At 41.1% G+C, this 17071-nt stretch overlaps 3 protein-coding genes across 5 annotated transcripts in view; 2 read left to right on the top strand and 1 right to left on the bottom strand.

Moving 5' to 3' along the window:
- Window positions 1-855: 855 nt before the first annotated feature.
- Window positions 856-3416, bottom strand: LOC141912068 (uncharacterized). The gene is made up of 5 exons (XM_074803249.1): window positions 3282-3416; window positions 2740-2928; window positions 2247-2465; window positions 1965-2022; window positions 856-1243 (listed from the first exon to the last, which is right to left on the bottom strand). Exons 1-5 carry the CDS (start codon window positions 3343-3345, stop codon window positions 1021-1023), a joined length of 753 nt encoding a protein of 250 aa, XP_074659350.1. The 5' UTR covers window positions 3346-3416; the 3' UTR covers window positions 856-1020.
- Window positions 3417-5453: 2037 nt separating this feature from the next.
- LOC141911900 (F-box/LRR-repeat protein 4-like) lies at window positions 5454-14256 on the top strand. 3 transcript variants are annotated; one of them, XM_074802996.1, is made up of 15 exons: window positions 5454-5512; window positions 5778-5862; window positions 5983-6201; window positions 6755-6845; window positions 7320-7425; window positions 7685-7777; window positions 8656-8872; window positions 9369-9509; window positions 9827-9930; window positions 10264-10370; window positions 10873-10999; window positions 11466-11669; window positions 12106-12195; window positions 12302-12429; window positions 12801-14256. In XM_074802996.1, the coding sequence occupies exons 3-15, from the start codon at window positions 6004-6006 to the stop codon at window positions 12974-12976; spliced, it is 1782 nt and encodes a 593-aa protein (XP_074659097.1). In that variant the 5' UTR covers window positions 5454-5512; window positions 5778-5862; window positions 5983-6003; the 3' UTR covers window positions 12977-14256. The 3 variants fall into 3 exon arrangements, with proteins under 3 accessions (XP_074659097.1, XP_074659098.1, XP_074659096.1); XM_074802997.1 differs by having other exon boundaries at window positions 5458-5862; window positions 12302-12406; XM_074802995.1 differs by lacking the exon at window positions 5778-5862 and having other exon boundaries at window positions 5466-5512.
- A 1978-nt stretch (window positions 14257-16234) lies between these two features.
- LOC141911834 (adenylate cyclase type 1-like) overlaps window positions 16235-17071 on the top strand; it is a 72074-nt gene continuing 71237 nt past the window's right edge. The window contains exon 1 of the mRNA XM_074802898.1: window positions 16235-17036. Within this exon, the coding sequence (XP_074658999.1) occupies window positions 16329-17036 (708 nt within the window). The 5' untranslated portion in view covers window positions 16235-16328. The remainder of the gene's footprint in view (window positions 17037-17071) is intronic.

Below are 17071 nucleotides of genomic sequence, written 5' to 3'. Positions count from 1 at the left end.
CGTGCTTGATGCGATATAAATACAGAAATAGCAAAAATGACACCATTTTTCTTCACTATGAAACTAGGCATTGTAAGACTGTAGTTCGTTAGCAACAAGATACTCGAGCAATGCGTGTCTCGTCGCTAAACAGCGCATCATTTTTGTATCTTAAATCTAGTCATACTAAAATCAGATTTATCGTCAAAATGATATAATGAACTACCGCAGGACATCATCAGGTTAGTGTAGATAGTTTATTCATCAAAATCGGTTGTTTATTTGCTGAGATATCGCAGTTTGAACACGGACAAAAAGCCGACCAAATTCTGGTTGGCAACTGTACAGCGAATTTGAATGCACGCGTCTGAGTGGTTGGTTACACTAGGATCGTAGAGCGACGGAGATCACATCCTCGCTTGCCAGGGGTCCGGTCACTCCCGAACTCGCTTCCACCAGCCCCCTGGCCTCACGAAGCGTGATTTCATTACTGGCGCTGTTGCGCGTGACGTCATATATCGATTTGCGAAATACTTCCTTGTTCGGTAAAACGTTCGCTGATTGGTCAATTTAACGGGAAACCAACAGAAGTCTACTGACGGTTTGTTGCAAGCGCTGTGATTGGTACGACCGGATTCTGGTCGGCTAGTAACGACTCCAACGACACGTGAGGTCAAGGGGTTCGGGGAACAGCTTTAGCGTAGTGGGTTCGAATCCCTTGACGGGTGAAGATGCGGAGATCACTGGTGGAGACAACCACTGCCAGTGCTGGGTGAAAATTCCACGGTACCGTGGGTCTTCGAGCTGGCCAATCCGACCGAAGTAGCATTTACCCTTAATTAATCTGTTCAGCAATTCAAAAAATCAAGGCTCAAGTGTTGTATGTATATATTATTATTATGATGATTAATTATATTTCATCGCTACTGATCATACAACGACTATTATTAATGCTACTTTATAACTACTATTCAATGTTCAAATTGATCTACACCGGATACGCGAAACGAAAGGGCGAAAAACCTGGAATTCATCACAGTATTAACAAGTATCGCAGGATATTTTACAATTAGCATGCATGTATTTGGGATTTAAGTCGCATTCGCCGTTTTGCGCCCAAGTGGGACACCATTTACTGTTGTCGGAACACAGGGCTTTAGGGATTCCGGATTCAGGCTTGCATAATTTACACGTCGCTCTGCACTGCTCGGAGCTTTTCAAGAACGAATAGTCCTTGCATCCTTTCATAGCCGCCAGTTTACAGCTACAACAAAAAAGAAACGAAAAATAGAAGATCTCAATATTCTTACACGTTTGACGCGAAGGAGACCTAGTAAGGCTGGCCGTCAGGGAGGCTCGGGAGCAATAGTTTTACCAAAAAATCTCAGGGTAAATCGCATTGAGAAAAGGGCATCGTAAAAGCTCCAATACCAACAATGCTTCTCAAAAAGATTGTGCATTTATTTTACTGAAATTGCTCGCGTATTTCTAGGTTGTTCTATTCCACGCAATTATATTCAGTCCTGCGTCTTTCGAAGCGAATGCGACAATTGAATTTGAGGTCGTTTAAAGTTTTGAAAAAGTCCACCACGATTTGATCCACCTCTGACTGTGGCTAGTGTGGATCTATTTGGTGCGTTAGTAGTTAGCCAGTTTACTGCGCTTTAACTTTTCAATGCTGTGGCATTTGAGGATTACACTTGTAACGAGTGGGGATCCACCAGGTGTCGCCACTGAGATGTAGTAAGGACAATTGCGGCAAAGATGATTCAATTTGTAGCAAGTGAGGATCTACCAAGTGTCGCTTAGTGCGCTGTAGGATATCAACTACATCGGCAATAGATGATTACACTTGTGGCAAGCAAGGATCCATCAGGTGTCGCTAGTGTGCATTCGGATATTAACTACTACAGGAATAGATAATTCCACTTTTTGGCAAGCAAGGGTCCAGGTGTGCTAGTAGTATACCAGTTACGTAGGCTTACCGTCTCGGAGTTGACAGGTCCATGCAGGTACCGATTTTACAATTATCAGTCTTGCATTCTGTTTGTCAAGGAGAGAAAAAAAGTTACGATAATTTGTATTTGGATTAATTGAGTCAAAAATGTCACAGTTTGAAGTCGAAATTTCCAAGTGAATTTATTTTGTTGTTTTCAGTATTATTATCATCATTTATCACGCACAAACCCATTATCGGTATTCGAGCAATAACAAAAAATTGATTGTTAGCTACGCCATCTAGTGGCGTAGCTGGTTTATGAGCTCACCTTCATACACGTGAACTCCGCACAGTTCTAACTTTCCGAATTTGGCCGGAGATGTGATGATTACGTAGCGCCCCTTCAGGGGTTCAGCACACTTGAACTTTCCCATTCGGTCGTCAGTCAGTGTGTTCTCGTTTGCGTAACACAGACGACTTTGGATCGGAAGGTCATTTACTGACGCGGGTTGGTTCGATACAAAAATGTTAAAGGTTTTCAGCATTCCTAGATAAAGACACAGATCGTGTACAGTTTTTTTGGACGTAGGTAAACATTTATTGGTCGAATAGCCCGCACACCCAGACGCGGTGATCAGACCATAAGTTTAAAACCCGTATATATACAGAATTTTAACGATTAGAATCGCATTTTGTTTATCAACAATTGAAATCAAAATACACGACATTTCGAGCCCTCACTAAATATCATCGTCTGGTGTATTTTGATTTTAAGCGGTAACAAAACAACTGATTTATTTTCGAAAAGTTGATTTCATTACCTTGAACGAAAACGTCGGACACTTCGCGCTCGGTGCCCAGATCAACCTGCCACCAGGGGTCGTTAGCGGTATCTTCCGTAGCGCTACACGTATCGATAGCTCGGGGCCATTCCTTCCCTCTGATAGCCAGGTTGGCGTCCCTTAAAGTACTGCTCTGGGTCGCATCTCGTCCTTGCGCCAAATCGTACACTGCGGAATAAAATTGATGATATGATAAACAATCTAATCCTGAAAGATTTCAGAGAAAATTCACATTTCAAATTCTTCGATAGTGGGTGTTCAAAATTTGGACAAATGTAGCCAGTGTTAAAAATCGAGCAATATATAGATATAAAATGCGGCAAAATTTACAAGAACAAACTTCCAACAACAAATGATATCACGATATAAAATCTGGATAAATAGTCTACATGTTTTAATCTATCCATAATTTGCTATGACGAAACACGGCAGTTAACGGGCGTTAGATTTCAAAAATTCGAAAGCTAGCATCGTGCGAAAAACACGTCTGCGATGTTTGGACGACTATGACGAATACTTACGAATTGTTGCCGATGCCGAATGGACGACGGCAACGGCCAAAATCATCAAGATAGTTCTTTCCATTTTCGTGCTGACTGCCTCTTACTCGATGTGTGGTCAACGACTCACTGATTAACGAACGGACCGAGTCGAGGTATTCATACCGTCGTCAATGGGCCGGGAATGCGGGCCCAAACAAACCGGCATAGTTCAGTGGACATTACATGAGCATTCCGCAGTATAATGGGGACATTGAACGCCACAATGGAAGCGCAGGATTTTCCTAACGACAAACCTATTGACCCCAGGTACTTCAGTTCTGAATCATTGTGTTATGAACCGAAACAACTGTGTCCATTTCTGTTGAAATCGTTATCGAGACCCCATTATTTAGCTGCAGGACTTTCTTAGAATTCTAATCTCTTTACTCGGCGTGAGTCACCGGTTCTTGTTTGATCAAGTAGAATTTCGTCAAGATCTTTTAACTGGGGCGGACCTAGGGGAAAGGAAAGTGGGTCAAACTAAAGACCACAAGCGGAGTTCCACCGTAAATATGTGCTGGATGTCTTTAATGTAGGAATTGCGTACCGTGTTATCGATTACTCTACGGTTTGTGGTCCCGTCGTGAGGTTAGCACCACTACAATAGGTTCAGTCGTGGTGGGAAACCAAGTTCCAATCATACTCCCACAGCAGGGATTCGAACCTGATGGCATCGCTACACTCGGCCACGGCACGAGCCCCTGCCACACTAGACCGGGTGCGCAGTACATGCGCAGCTTTGCCGCACGAAAATTTGCGGCACCAATCAGATTGTTCGTTGTATAATCGCTGAGTAAATTTCACGGAAGAACTGTAAATGGGAAAAACCGGGCTAAAATGAAACGGGATCATTGGTTGGCTAATAATGACATCATCTAAGCTGCGCGTGTAGCTGCGCACTCGGTCTAGTGTGGCAGGGGTTCGTACAGTGGCAATCTCGATGCCATCAGGTTCGAATCCCTGCCGGGGAGGACGGTTCCAATATGGACGTAAAGCAAGATATGCAATTCGACCCGAGGTGTTGTGGGAACAGTATGTACCAGCTGTAGTGGCAACCACGGCACAAATGTACGCTACTACGAAACAGGGCCATTAACTCCAGATGACTTTTCAAACAAATTGCGAACGGAAAACAATTCCAATCTATACCCGGTTGTCTATGGTGCAGTCGGTTTGCTAAGTTTGGATCATTTCGGGTCAACTATATCCTGTGTCCCGAAATCTAAGCGAAATTCGAAATTTGGCGAACGCCGCATACATTTTATTCAATGCGTTATGAATCATATTTACTGAATCTGTAAGTTTACTCCATAGTTTTGTATCTATATACAGTGAACCCCCGATATACCGCCCTCCCATTTACCTGCCACCCCGCTTACCGCCAGGTTTTCTATAGATACACAATAAAACACGCCCGGTAATTGTTCGGGGGTTACTGTACGGTATATGTTTCACTTGAATCTCCAGTCTCAAGTTTATTCACTCTGTTATATTGAAAAATCTAAAACATACTTCCCCGTTTCGTTCAGGCCTGCACAAGTCCATTCAATATTTCTCAAGTTTATTGATATTTTTATAGAAATGCATTTTCTTCTGTGCTTTCTAAGATTGCCCATGCATTCGCCTGTTCTCTGGAAACTTTAACGGGCACTGATTCAAGACATTCAGGTGTAGTAATGTAATGAATGTTGAGAAAAGCGAATAGCAAACGGTAAAATAAATCAATCTCAATTTCACTCGGTCTTCTGAATTCCTTTGTATTTCGATCCAGCGTAGTCAGTAACCTGTCTGTGGTTTAGTTTCACGATCGGATATTTTCACAAGGTATAAGCCCATCCGATTATAAAAAGCTTACCACCAAAGATTAGGTAACTAACTGGAGATCCAGCGCCGACCGGGAGTCGTACAAAGCTCTAAATGGCGATCGCGGATTCAGTGACAAGCGAGTATCCACAACGTTATCACGGTCCAATGGATTACTTAAGATAATCTAGGCACGTATTTTACCTACTTTGGGGTTTTGGGCTAGATTCCAAATGGACCCCCGATACCGGCCGTCTCCGTCCGGCTCGCCTATACAGGACATATTCAATAAAACAAATTTAAATTTGTGATTAATTCTTTACCACTAGAACCCGATCACATGATCATAAAATGGCGCCGCCCATGGTAACAATTTAATTTATCGCGTAAACAGGATTAAAATACAGGTTTGTGTCTAAAATCATAGTCAGACCAAAGTCCATATTTGTTGACTAAGGCGCAGTCAAGTCACTAACTAAAACCCAAGTCTGATCACTAACTATAACTGCGGTCAGGTCCCTCATAAAATCGTAGTCCGTTCACTGAATAAAATGGTCAGGTTACTGATTAAAAATGCAGTCAAGTTACCAACCATGGTTACAGACTAAATTCAGTTTAATTGATTCCAATCGCAATCTGATTACTCACTGTCACTGACTAAAACTGCTGCAGTACACTCTAACTGACGAAACCGAGGTCCTTTTACTGAATAAATCGCAGTCCGGTATCTGACTAAGAACTGTAGTCCAGTTTACAGGTAGGTCTAATGACTAAACCAACTGTAAAGCCGAACCGTACTCCCGCAACTGGACCACGTCGCTGAAATAAAATTGAACAACATTTTTCCCTCATGGCATAAACATTTCAACCATTTCAGATGAGTTTTCTCGATTAAAATATGGCGGCGAACTCATCGTTGTGCGGAGGCGATCGAATCACGGGTGTACCTGACACCTACAGCCAGTTCGCGGAGAAAGTAACGGATTTTAGTTCTCAATACGGCGGTGAGGCGAGCATCGCGTACACAGCCGCCAATTTAGCGAACGCTATTTCCATTTACCCGAGCTACGGTGATTACACGCAGGCTTGCGTTTTTGTAAGTTTATCTTTTGCAATAATCGGCTATCATTGTGTTTTTGAAACCGGTAGATCCTCGCTTGCCACAAGTAGAATCCTCTATTGCCACTGTTGTTGATGTCCCACTGCGCACTAGTGACCCCTGGTGGATCCACACTTGCCACAAGTGGAAACCACTATTTTTCGCTGGAGTTGGTGTCTTACTGAACACTAGCAACACCTGGTGGATTCTCACTTGCCACAAGTGGAATCCTCTATTTTCGCAGGAGTTGGTGTCTTACTGAACACTAGCAACACCTGGTGGATTCTCACTTGCCACAAGTGGAATCCTCTATTTTCGCAGGAGTTGATGTCCTACTGCACACTAGCAATACCTAGTAGATTCTCACTTGCACATGGAATCCTGTATTGCTGCAGTAGTTGATGTCCTTTTGTACTCTAGCGACACCTGGTGGTTCCTCACTTGCCACAAGTGCAATCCTCCCCTGCAGTAGTTTTAATGTCTTACTGCTCACTAGCACCACCTGGTGGATACTCTCACCTGTCACGATGCGTTTGAATTATTATTTCAGAGGACGTACGGTCCGTGGTGGAAGATCAGTCCGTCTGCTCCGACCGTTATCAGACGCACTCCAGACACTTTCTTCAGTACAGATTTTATCGGTGAGCAAAATAATTTATACTTCAAGGTCATCATCTCCCATGACATCATCAAATATCGTACCAGTAACTTGATTTGTATATCCTTCCAGAAACTATGGCAGCTTCCATAAATACCCCTATGACATCATCATATTGCCACTTACTCTTATTGGAGCTAAAGCTACTCTTCAAGAAATGATGGCTACCTCTTTGGATCCTCAGTGACATTATCAAATTACCTCGACAATTGATTCCATCTACAGGCCATAAATCCCCCCATGACATCATCCAAATATCAGTCGCCAAAAATTAGAGCAGAGCCATTACTGATGCTGTACATCCTTTGATAAAGGAGCAATGTCGGCCTCTATTTATCACCCTATGACATCACCGAAATACCCAATACTGATTTCATATGTAGAGCCTACGTAAAAGGATTTCGATATAGGTCTAATTTACGTATTGTTTTGAAATGTTTAATTTGTTTAAATGTAGAATTACAGTTCAGCGTACCGGTCCATCCGTTCGAAATCAGGATCTACGAAACCTACAACCCGGGAGCGGTCGTCCGCATTTTAGCGGTCGATACCGTTAGAAAACGGTAAGTGATGACGTGACGATTTCTGAAATTTCTAATCGAAGATTTCGCTCAGAAAAACGCGTTTCGTTTAATCCCCAATAATCCGGATTATTCGGTCCCGTCCGGGTTAGATTAAGATTCGATCTCATCTGCAAAACGTTCACAGTCCATCACTAGATTAAGCTTAATACAGATTTGTTTAATCCGGATTATGTCATAAGTCGGATTTAGCAGATCTGGATTAAGTTGACGTGATTAATAAAAAAGGAAAATCTTTCAGTTGGGAAATTTTGTGGTCAGGAGAGCCGACCGACGCCAGGAGAGAATCGCGGATTTTTTCGCCGAAACTGATGTCCATTCCGTCTCTAACTAGGTGAGTTAGAAAGGCAAGTTTGAAAGCATACGTTGTATCATTTGCCCTTATGTCATGTCGGATCTTCTGTGAATCCAAACTTCTATTCGGGAAACAATACGCAAGTCGTTTTGCAGTTGAGAAAGTGAGAGACGTTAGTGTCCAACTGATTAACCACGACTAAACAAGAAAAAAAGTCAGATATGAAATAGTGAAAATGAGAAATATAATCCTCCTATCTGCGAAACACTTATGTTCCAACTACATAAGATACCTTTAGCAAAATTAAGATAAATGAAGAATAATGATATAGACAAAAAACAGGCTGCTTGTAATTGAAAACGGACTACAGACATAAGACATTTTATCAGAACACTTTCAAAATTTGATCGTCCACACTTCACACGTGTTCAGTGCTTCACCTGAGACATTTCTAATTGAAAATGAACTACAAACACCAGACATCGGACATTTTTATCAGCCCACTTTCATAAACTGATCGTCTGACACACTTCATATGTGTTCAGTGCTTCACCTGAGATATTTGCAATTGCAAATGAACTACAAACACCAGACATTAGACATTTTATCAGCACACTTTAAAAAACTGATCGTCCACACTTCATATGTGTTCAGTGCTTCACCTGAGATATTTGCAATTGCAAATGAACTACAAACACCAGACATTAGACATTTTATCAGCACACTTTAAAAAACTGATCGTCCACACTTCACATGTGTTCAGTGCTTCACCTGAGACATATTCAATTGAACTACAAACATCAGACATTACACATTTTATCAGTACACTTTCTAAAACTGGTCATCCACCATATTTCACATGTGTTCAGTACTTCACCCGAGACATCACCTGATCGTATTTGTTTCGTATTTTGCAGCAAAATTCGTTTGGAACTGAACTCCAAGTATTGCACGTACTACACGGAACTGGACGCGGTAGAATTGATCGGTTCACTTCAGCAAATGAATTCCGTTTTGAGCGTCGATACGAAATACCCGGCCGCCGCTTCGAAGAACGCGCTCGAAATAACGACGGAACGTTTTTCAGATTTGAATTTAGACGTACGCGACACTGATTACTTCTCACTATTACCGGTACGGTATAGCACGTGATTGCCAGTACGGCTATTCGTCGAAGGCTATAAACCTCCCATCTTACGGAAACTGGTTTCAATCTTGTTTTTCAAATTTTCTCGGTTTCGAAACTGATCGAAATTCGCCACGAAACTGTTTTTCAAGGCTGTTTTCGTTTGGTAAATAGCGAATCTCAATCCATCATTCGAGAGTAAGTTCCTCGTTTGCAAAAATTTCAGAAATCGAAATAAATCTTATGTACTCCCAGTCCAATAAGCGTGCGGGTTCTCAGTTATGGCCTTGAAATGCGAACGTATTTGCTGTCATACGCGACGATTTTAACTTCGAGCGCCGTCTGATGAAGATACCAAAAAAGGTGACCCGCGCTGCCCGTGAAACCAGTCACGCTGTTGGCCTGATTCTTGCAATCGAAACTTGCCGAAGAAACTGTAATAAACATCTCGCCGAATTCCGTGCTAATTTCCGCTAAACCTAATACTTTCTTTCCGTTATTCAGGGCGAAATCATACAGCTGATATTTAGTTATTTAGACCACAGATCGTTGTGCCAGGTGGCGTCGGTCTCGCGGCTGTTTCATAAACAGGCCTACGACCCTTTACAATACACAGCCCTCAATCTACAACCGTACTGGGATAAAGTAAGCAATCTTTTCATACGTCGATTCGTTCAAGTTTTTAAAGCAATGGTCACAAATCGCGCTAAAAACTAAACTGATTTGATTGAAAATGCGCTGGAAATGAATTACAAAGAACTTTCCACCGTTGTGGCTAGTTTTAAGATCGTTTCGTTTCCATCAGAGGAGCAAAGGCTCTGGCAGAAGCTCCGGCCCTCCTCCCTCGACAATCAAATTGAGTGTTCTCCTCGTCACGACACCAAGCTCCACTTGGTTGTAGAGGGGCCTTTAAGATCAATTACAAATTTCAAAAGATAAATTTTTAAAATCGTCTTTTTCAGTTCACCGATGTTAGTCTGGTCGGTCTGCGGTCCCGTTGCTGTCAGCACTTACAAACGCTCAATATATCCTGGTGCAACAACATCACATCTACAGAATTCATCGGGTATTTGAAATACGATAAATGAAAGTCGAAATGGCCAAGAAACGTTCGAAGTGTCCGCACTCGTACCAGGGCTCAGTTCCACAGTTGTGAGTAAGAGTTAACTCTGAGTTAAAATCAGTTCATTTTCAATGCTTTAACTCTTAAAGATAAATTCAACTCACAACTGTGGAACCGGAACCGGAACCGGAACCAGAACGTCAACTAATTGAGAGTAGTTTCTACTCTATCAAACTACTCTCGAAATCAGAATAACTTCTTTTTTCATTTTCAATTAAACCGCTGTTTTTTTTAAATGTCGAATTAGTCTCATGTTTGGTTAACTGTCTTTCGTAGGTTTTTGAAAGCTTGCAGCTCGTTGGTCGACGTTCGTTTGGGTTGTTGTAAATTCGTTAACGATAACGTCATCAAATCGATAGCGACTTGCTCTAAAAAGCTGAAACGTAGGTGTTTTAAGTGTTTATTTGCTTTGATATGTTGAGTTCGAGGTTGAAAACGAATTAACTTGCGTGAGCTCAAAGAGTTAATTGACTGAATTCTCTAGGCTTCTGGGGCCGATATTTGATACAATATCCTGGGTTGAAAATTGAGGATAGTAAAAATGGTAAATTGTATATATGTTTATGATATTCTATGCTAAAAATGATTATTGTATTGTCAGTTTTGACTCATTGAAAATGGACTAATTTTTACCTAAAAGTTAAATCTAAAACTACAGAATCTTTAAACGACCATTTCAAACAATATTCAACATAAATGTAACACATGATTTGTACAATTTTTAAAACCTATTTCATTTAGCACTGGCTTTATACTCCGGGTTAACTTTAATTTCGTCGCTGATTCATCTGCACGAAACTCGAATCTGTGCATGATGGAGAATAAACAATCAATGAAATTGAAGCGTCATACTCAACGCTTTGTTGGATTTTTGTTTCGTTGCAGAATTAGACGTGCAGTGTTGTAGGAACGTTTTCAATTTTCTGCCGTTGGCGACGAATTCGCTGGAATTGCGTCGTCTGAATCTGTACCGCACGAACATCAGCTCGAAACAGATCGTAAACATTCTCAAGTAAGTTCAAACGTCAGATTACAGTTTACACAGCCGGATTTCTGTATCCTGCAACCTGCACCCGTTCGGACATTCAGTATTCCAGTTTGAATTGTGGATGATCAGTTTATGAAAGTGTTCTGATAAAATGTCTAACGTCTGGTGTTTCTAGTTCATTTTCGATTAAAAATATCTCGGGTGAATTTCTGAACACATGTGAAGTGTGGACGATCAGTTTGTGAAAGTGTGCTGATAAAATGTCTTATGTCTGGTGTTTGTAGTTCATTTTCAATTAAAAATGTCTCAGGGGAAGTTCTGAACAGATGTGAAGTGTGGACGATCACTAATTTGAAGAATGCTGATAAAGCATCAAATATCTGAAGGGGTGCAGGGTCCAGGCAGTTGGATACCTATCGACCTGATACTTGCATCAGGGGACAAGATTTAGATAAGCCACTTAATGAAATTTAATTTCTTTCTTTTTCAGAACTCAAACGAAATTGCAATATCTAAATTTAGGATCGTGTTTGAATTTAATGTCGAATTTCGACGTCGTTGCCGGCGAAATCGGTAGAAATTGTAAATCGATGATCGGCCTCGATTTCTGGCGAATGAAATCATTGACCGACTCAGGTTTGAATCTGATCTCAGAAAACTGTCCTCACCTCGAAGATGTCGATTTGGGATGGTGGTAAGAATCTTATGTATGTGCACGAGCTGTTTTGTAACTGAGTTCCATTCGGCTCTGGATCCAGTTCCACAGTTGTGTGGCTTTAATTTGACTCTGAATCCAGTTCCACAGTTGTGTGGGTTTAATTTGACTCTTAAATCCAGTTCCACAGTTGTGTGGCTTAAATTTGACTCTGAATCCAGTTCCACAGTTGTGTGGCTTTAATTTGACTCTGAATCCAGTTCCACAGTTGTGTGGGTTTAATTTGACTCTGAATCTAGTTCCACAGTTGTGTGGGTTTAATTTGACTCTGGACCCAGTTCCATAGTAATGTTGGTTTAATTTGACTGTGAATCCAGTTCCACAGTTTGGCGGGTTTAATTTAACTCTGGGCCCAGTTCCACAGTTGTGTGAGGTCGAAAGGTCTAATTTGACTTGTCGATATTTCTCCTTACAGTAGTGGTGTATCAGCAGCAATGTCCGACTGTCTGGCAAATCTGATCAGTAGATGTCGAAAATTAAAAAAGCTATTTCTCACTGCAAACAGGTATTTGATTGACTAAATCTTTGAAAGTCAATGAATCGAAGAAGGTCGTCATTTAGATTGTTAAATCGACGAATGTAATTGGTTATGTTGTTTCTGCTTTTCACAGGACGGTGAGTGATACGGAGTTGAATCTGATTGCCAAATATCTTCCTGACCTTCAACAACTCGATATACTCGGAACAAGCGCCATATCAACTGATGCCGTCCAGAAGTATATACACTACCGGGTGCCGAGTAAATGTCTCTGAATACACGTGAAGTGTGAACGATCAGTTTTTGAAATGTTTAATGTATAGTCTAGAGGATGAAAAATGGAATATGGAAAAAATGGTTATTAAAAATTCGAATACCTGAGTGGGGTCTAGCGTCCCAGCCAGATCGTCCACACTTCACACGTGTTAAGAACTGCACCAGAGATATTTTTGATTGAAAGTGAACTACAAACACCAGATATTGGACATTTTATCAGCACACTTTCAAAAAATGATCGTCCACACTTCACATGTGTTCAGTACTTCACCTGAGACATTTTTAATAGAAATTTTTTATTGAAAATGAACTACCAGATACACGCATGTATTATGTAAATTGTATGTATTTTGTAGGGTGTTGGATGAATGTAGGCAGCTCGTGTTTTTGGACGTGTCGTTTTGCGCCGCTATCGATTTTATGCAAGTTCACTCGTGGAACTCGCAATATCCGCGAGTCGACATCAAAAAGAGTTTCCAGAGCGGATGACAGACGACCACATGCGCGTGTTGAATATCGATCGATCGCGTAATACATCTACTTGTAACGCGTGTAAATCACACGCGCATGTAAGATATCGATCGCTTGATATATGAACATGATTTATGTGTATATGTATATGACATGCGTGTTGAATATCGATCGCTTGATACATGTACATGTTATACACGTGTAAATGACATGTACCGGTATTGGACGCATGCACTGTAACTACGGTTTGGTTCATTAGACTCCCGGGGCAGTTTTTCGACTGCGGGCTTTAACTACCAAAACTACCTAATAGACAGCTACCTCATTACAAGTCACCCACCATTGACTGTCAGATAGATATTCCGCATCTCGGTGCTCAAAGATAACCACCAACCACAAGCTCATCTTGGCGAACTTTTCGGTTAGCGGAGTTAGTCCACTATTTGCGAACGGAGTAAAACCGAATCACCAGTTTTAGTCGGAGCTATCCGGTAAATGTCGACCATCGGGCACGGTCGCTGTAGTTCGGAGCAAGATCGCCGACACTGGGAACGTTGCGACCGAACTATACGGCGCGTGTGTTCGGTTTAGTTCCGGCCACTAGTCGAGAATATCTACGAAAAATCTGAAGTTTGCCATGTTGCCGATATACCCACAGACGTGTGAAATTTAGGAGTTCGTGTGCCATGATATAACCTTACAACTAAAATACACTGTTACTATTTATAGGTCGTAGGATTGTTAGCCTGTTGTACGTGTGGCAATTCGTCTGAGCTAGGATCCTCGGTCCTCTGTACGACGAACCACGCCTTGTAACGGGCGGCAAGTTTTACAAACATGAATTTCGAGTTTTAACGAGATGATCCGAGTCTATTTTATTCTTTTAACGGATTCGTTGTTTTTTTTCAACTTTCAGTGCAATATTTGTATAATCTAATTGTATGGCGTGGATTAATTATAACATAAAACTTTTCCACGGGTAAAAATTTCATTTCGAAACTTTACTGGACGTAACAAAGACGCGTTCAAACCCCGATTAACAAGTTGTTTTCCAAACTGATGTTTTAATTTTTAAGCCATATTTTAGTGTATGTAATCTGTTTTCGAGTCTGAGTTGGTCCCAGGCTGCAGCGGCCGGTTGCATAGTCACGGCTTAGACTTAGGCAATCTAACAACTTAAGACCAGTCTTAAGATCTAAGACTACTTTTGAACTTAAGTCACTACTGCGCAACTGGTCCCTGATTATAGCTACCATAATGTAAGTTGCAATCAAAATGAAGTATATTATACACAGTAAGAATATTTAAAAACCTTACAATCGAATGTTATTTTTCTTAATAAACATATCATTTTTTGTGGTATTTTGAATGATTTTAATTTAACGATATATATATATATATATATATATATATATATATATATATATATATATATATATATATATATATATATATATATATATATATATATATATATATATATATATATATATATATATATATATATATATATATATATATATATATATATATATATATATGAACATGTTTCATGTGTATATGACGTGCGCGTGTTGAATATCGATTGCTTGCTACGTGTTATTGGTGATTTTTATTGCGAAGAATAAATCATGATTCATAGTTTATTGGTAAAAAAAAAAAAAACGTTCGTTATCGCTTGTTTATTTGTCCGCCATTATAAGCAACGCCACCTGTTGGCAACATAGGGCATCGGAAATCGCACTGACACAAAGAAGGCCACGACCAATTCGGTTTAAATCGAAGTAAAGTCACCATCGCTTCAGTCGTCTCTATTCATAAGTCCCATTACAATTTACAAAGCAATTTACTAAGTGTAAGTTCCTATTTGGATAAGTCGTCGACGTAATGATTTTCCCATCTACCAACGATAAGCAAGTTTGAGTGTGCAGGAGAGACGATTTCGGTGTTGCTAACGCAGATCGGGTCCGTCTATCTCAGTCCAGCGGGCCGTGTCCAGAGACCGGTTTTGTAGGACTAACTGACGCATCTCCAAAACGGCACCTTGATGTCGAAAATGACAATATTATGTGTACTGAGGGGCCAGTTTTGAGTCACATCCCAAAAGGGCACATTGTCCACAAAGGCAATATTAGGGACACTACTGAAATACACCGATTACCAGTCACGGTGTTTGTCGTGTGTATTAAGGTATTGAGGCCCTCTTCTAGCTTTGGAAGGCTGCATCATCGCAATAGATAATATAAATACCGAAATCGTAGTGATCTTTACTGTAATAACGTTTACTAATTTCAAATGTTTGTCCTTATTTCGCCCTCGCGGCGCGCAGCGTGCACAGCCTGCATTTTCTGACCGACCGATGGCGGCACCGCGAATAGTCATCGATCATAACCACTACGTGTCGCCACCATCTGTTCGCAGCGTTAGCAGACGATTTTTCGATTAATCATTTTGCAGAAAGCGGCTGAGAGCAGTACTGCACGCACACTACTCACCAGTACTGCGGCAGCGGTGAAACAGTCGATTTGCGAATTGAAATAAATAGAAATAAAAAAATGTTGCGGGCGGATTATCTTTTGCTCAGAGTTTATAACGCAAGGATTTAAGCCCGTTCATTCCCGGAGCAAATATGAATTTAATCAGTGTTCTGATGAAAATGGATTACGTTTGAATTATCTGTTGCTCGACGTCGTATTGTGGATTATTGGATTGGGATTAGAATTAAATCGTACCGGCGCCGATTTTATGGATTAGCGTTTTTGTGGTGGCCAGGATTGAATTCCAAGAGGAAGTAATTATCTTATCTTTTTCTAAATGGTCGAACATTTATCTTTTAATTCGAGTAAGCGCGAGAGGAAAGAAAATACGAAGCTACTTATTTCGCTGGGATAGAAACAGTGTTCTTTTTGAAGTCGATGATTCGGGAAATGAAAGACAAGCGTTCGTAGAATTGGGAGATAATTTCTTAATGAATTCACCACCATTGAACTCGGAGAAAATGATAATTTTCAAAAGTACCTGTCGCCGGTACTTGTTGCGTCCTCGTCTCGCGTGGATTTGAAATTCAGGGCGATGCCTTCGAGTTTGGTGGATTTAGAATCGCGCGCTTGCTTCCTTTTGGAGTGAAACGGATACCGTGGAACACGCCCCAGCCGAAGGATAACACGGGTTCACTGGAACTCACCTCTCGGCTGAGAGTCAAATAATATATATATCCTCTCAGCCAGGCGTCGGAGACGGAACTGCTCTTGCTTGTGACAATCTCTTGAATCGTTAACGAAAAACAATAATGGTTTCCGAAAATGCGCCGACCGATTTCCTCATAGTAGTGATAACTTCATCGAGTACAAGTTAACTACTTCTGCATTTAAGATCCGTTTAATGAAATTATCGTAGAACAATTCAAAAAGAAGATGGACGTGACTGGAAGTGCTCAAACGAAACTGACCGGCGGCGGGCGCGGTAATAATAAACATACCTATAGATTGTTACCGATCTCTTCTCGCAGCGGCGGACGTGACGACGGAGCTAGTCTGACTAGCAGTATCGGTAACATGCAGGAAATACAAAGCACCGGTAGTCTACCGCCTTATCAGCGAACACGACTTTCTAAAGTTCTACACATTCACCCGTTCCGCGAAGAAGAACTCGATAACCTATACCAAAGATATGTTTACAAACTGCAAGTCAGATCCGTGTCGAAGGCGATTCTCATGTTCATCGTGTTGACCGGTCTGTTCGCCTCGTTGCAATTCGCCTACGCCTTACGACCGACCGTTCAGATAGTCTACAACGTCTTTCATTGCCTGGTGTTCGTTTGTTTGGTGATTTTTTGTAATAGTAAATTTATGCAAGAACAAATTCTGCCCTACATATCGGTTACGTACATCGGCCTGTCGGTACTGTTCAGTGTTGTCTACATGCCGGTTCGAATTTTCGGACTCGACGTCGAAGTTTACAGTCCCGCCGACGGCGTCTGGCAAATCGTTTACGTAATTTTAGCGATTTATTGTATGATTCCGTTACGTATTCTGTTGGCCATGGCGATAGGAGTATTGTTGCCGCTGTGTCACCTAGCAACGTCCATAGCAACGTCCGATTTCAACGAAATGTGGGTTTTAGTAAGTATTGATTATTTTTTTTTGTTTCTGTTTTG

The sequence above is a fragment of the Tubulanus polymorphus genome, chromosome 10 (assembly GCF_964204645.1).
Source record: "Tubulanus polymorphus chromosome 10, tnTubPoly1.2, whole genome shotgun sequence".
Taxonomy (NCBI): domain Eukaryota; kingdom Metazoa; phylum Nemertea; class Palaeonemertea; order Tubulaniformes; family Tubulanidae; genus Tubulanus; species Tubulanus polymorphus.
Note: the sequence above shows the minus strand (reverse complement) of the source record. Positions and strands in the feature narration are given on the sequence as shown.